We start from the raw sequence: 1,868 nt of genomic DNA, 5'->3' as shown, positions 1-1,868 counted from the left end.
AACAAAATAACAGATTTTGATAAAAAAAAATCCGAAATGTGTTGATTATTTTGAAATGTAAAGCAGACATGAAGTAATAAGAAATGTAAATGAATGATGGTATTCACTTGGAATGTAAATGAACTGGAATCAAATAATCACCTTGAGCTGAAACAGATCGCAGAGGAAAAAAGTAGAAAGAATATCATTACAACTTTATTGACCTAAAAAAACTTATTTATTACAGAATTTTATACAAAATTCTACAGTCTTGAATGAATATAGGGAAATTTGAAAAAGGTGTGCAACAGATTACAACAGTATCCACAAAGCAAATAAAATATTTCATACATTACGACTCAAATAAAGGTGTTTTAATGAATGCGTCTTGCAATCAATGTATAAAGATGTACAATCACACGTTGAATAAAAAAAATCAAAAAAATCTCTCATTTAAATTCATTACAACTGTTTTCGAATGAATAAAAACAGAACAATCGATTCGTTTGTAAAATCAGAATTAAACTCTTTTTAACTTGGCCGCTCCAGCTCATACGAACAATGATTCGCTTTATATTGATTTTAACGTCTTTGGCTGCCTTGAATAATGTAAGTGAATTTTTTGAGTTGAAATTTTTAATTAATTTCATCCTCCTTCTATCAATAGGTATTTGGTCAAGATAAAATGGTTGTAGATCAACCAATAAGAGAGAGCGAAGAAGCAAAATGTAACTCGGTCCAATGCGATGACAAAACTGACGACAAATTAAATAAATTGATTCTAGAAGTGGCAGCATCGTGCAATTGTTGTTATGGATGCAAAAGTAAAGTTTATTATGATTTATGCAAACTTTGTGAAGATTATCGGAACTATGATCCAAAAACAAGTGGACTCAATCAATGCATTATAAACAAATTATCAAATCCTTGTTACAAATATTACAAATCATTCCAACAAATTTTGAATAGTGGATGTGGCAATTTATGTCATAAAAGTAATTTCAACATTTATACATTCCTCTATGATGTCTGCTATGGATGTAATGGATGCCTTTGGCGTTGTTATATTCAAAACGGTGATACAATCCACTTTGATCAGCCGTATGCTGCAAAAGCCGGACCCACAATGACTTCAACATTAGCATAGGCGTATATAACCTGGTTTCCGCATCCAGCTTCCAAATCAATATCTCAAATATAAAAAAAATCAATATCTGATCGATAAATGCAAACTTTTACCTCTAATTGTTTATCAAATGAAGGTTCGGTTCATACTCGTAATAAATGGTTATCGTTTTACCACCCGATTTAGATTGAGTCGAGCTCATAAATAAAATTCAACTAGCATTTAATTTTATGATACTAAATACTTTCTGAAATCACAGCAATAATAAAAATTTACATTTTGCAGCATGAAGATTTTTAATTTTTTTCCAATTTTAAATTTCGATTATATTTCGGATGAATTTTTGTTCGAAAACTGATTTCGCTTTTTTCGGGATTTTTTTTAGTTCAATAAACGTAAATTCGACCGAAAATTGACTACTCATATAATAATTGTGTATAGTGTTTATAAATTAGCATTGCATAATGCAATTTTTCTCATTTGCTACTTATATTGTACGGTATTATGTGAAAACAACAGCAAAAACGATCCAACAATAGCAAAAGTATAAAAGCAATAACAACATGAATTGCTAATAGCAATATTAAATCCACTGGCAGATATTCGTGCCTGTGTGTTTGAATGCATACATAACAGCGGCAACTTTGTTGTATATATTGCTCAATGCTTATTCGATCACTGCAAAATATCCGGTTGCGATTGCAATACGTTACACTATCTGTTCGTCGGGCTTGTCAAATGATTTAAAAATTTCAGCTGTGAA

At 30.4% G+C, this 1,868-nt stretch overlaps 1 protein-coding gene across 1 annotated transcript; it reads left to right on the top strand.

The window, feature by feature from the left end:
* The first annotated feature begins 454 nt into the window (after positions 1 to 454).
* On the top strand, positions 455 to 1,396 carry LOC116337828. Its single transcript, XM_031762755.1, has 2 exons — positions 455 to 588; positions 647 to 1,396. The coding sequence occupies exons 1-2, from the start codon at positions 541 to 543 to the stop codon at positions 1,124 to 1,126; spliced, it is 528 nt and encodes a 175-aa protein (XP_031618615.1). The 5' UTR covers positions 455 to 540; the 3' UTR covers positions 1,127 to 1,396.
* Positions 1,397 to 1,868: the final 472 nt, after the last annotated feature.

Source organism: Contarinia nasturtii, unplaced genomic scaffold, assembly GCF_009176525.2.
Source record: "Contarinia nasturtii isolate CC-2019 unplaced genomic scaffold, AAFC_CNas_1.1 Cnas_scaffold_78, whole genome shotgun sequence".
Lineage (NCBI taxonomy): Eukaryota > Metazoa > Arthropoda > Insecta > Diptera > Cecidomyiidae > Contarinia > Contarinia nasturtii.
The sequence above is the reverse complement of the archived record's forward strand: the minus strand, read 5'-3'. Positions and strand labels throughout refer to the sequence as shown.

What these genes read in the sequence shown, in the direction of transcription:
- LOC116337828 (XM_031762755.1), top strand. Translation starts at nt 541, where the DNA reads ATGATTCGCTTTATATTGATTTTAACGTCTTTGGCTGCCTTGAATAAT. An exon ending in CTTTGGCTGCCTTGAATAAT is followed by an intron (nt 589 to 646) that starts GTAAGTGAATTT and finishes TTCTATCAATAG; the next exon opens with GTATTTGGTCAAGATAAAAT.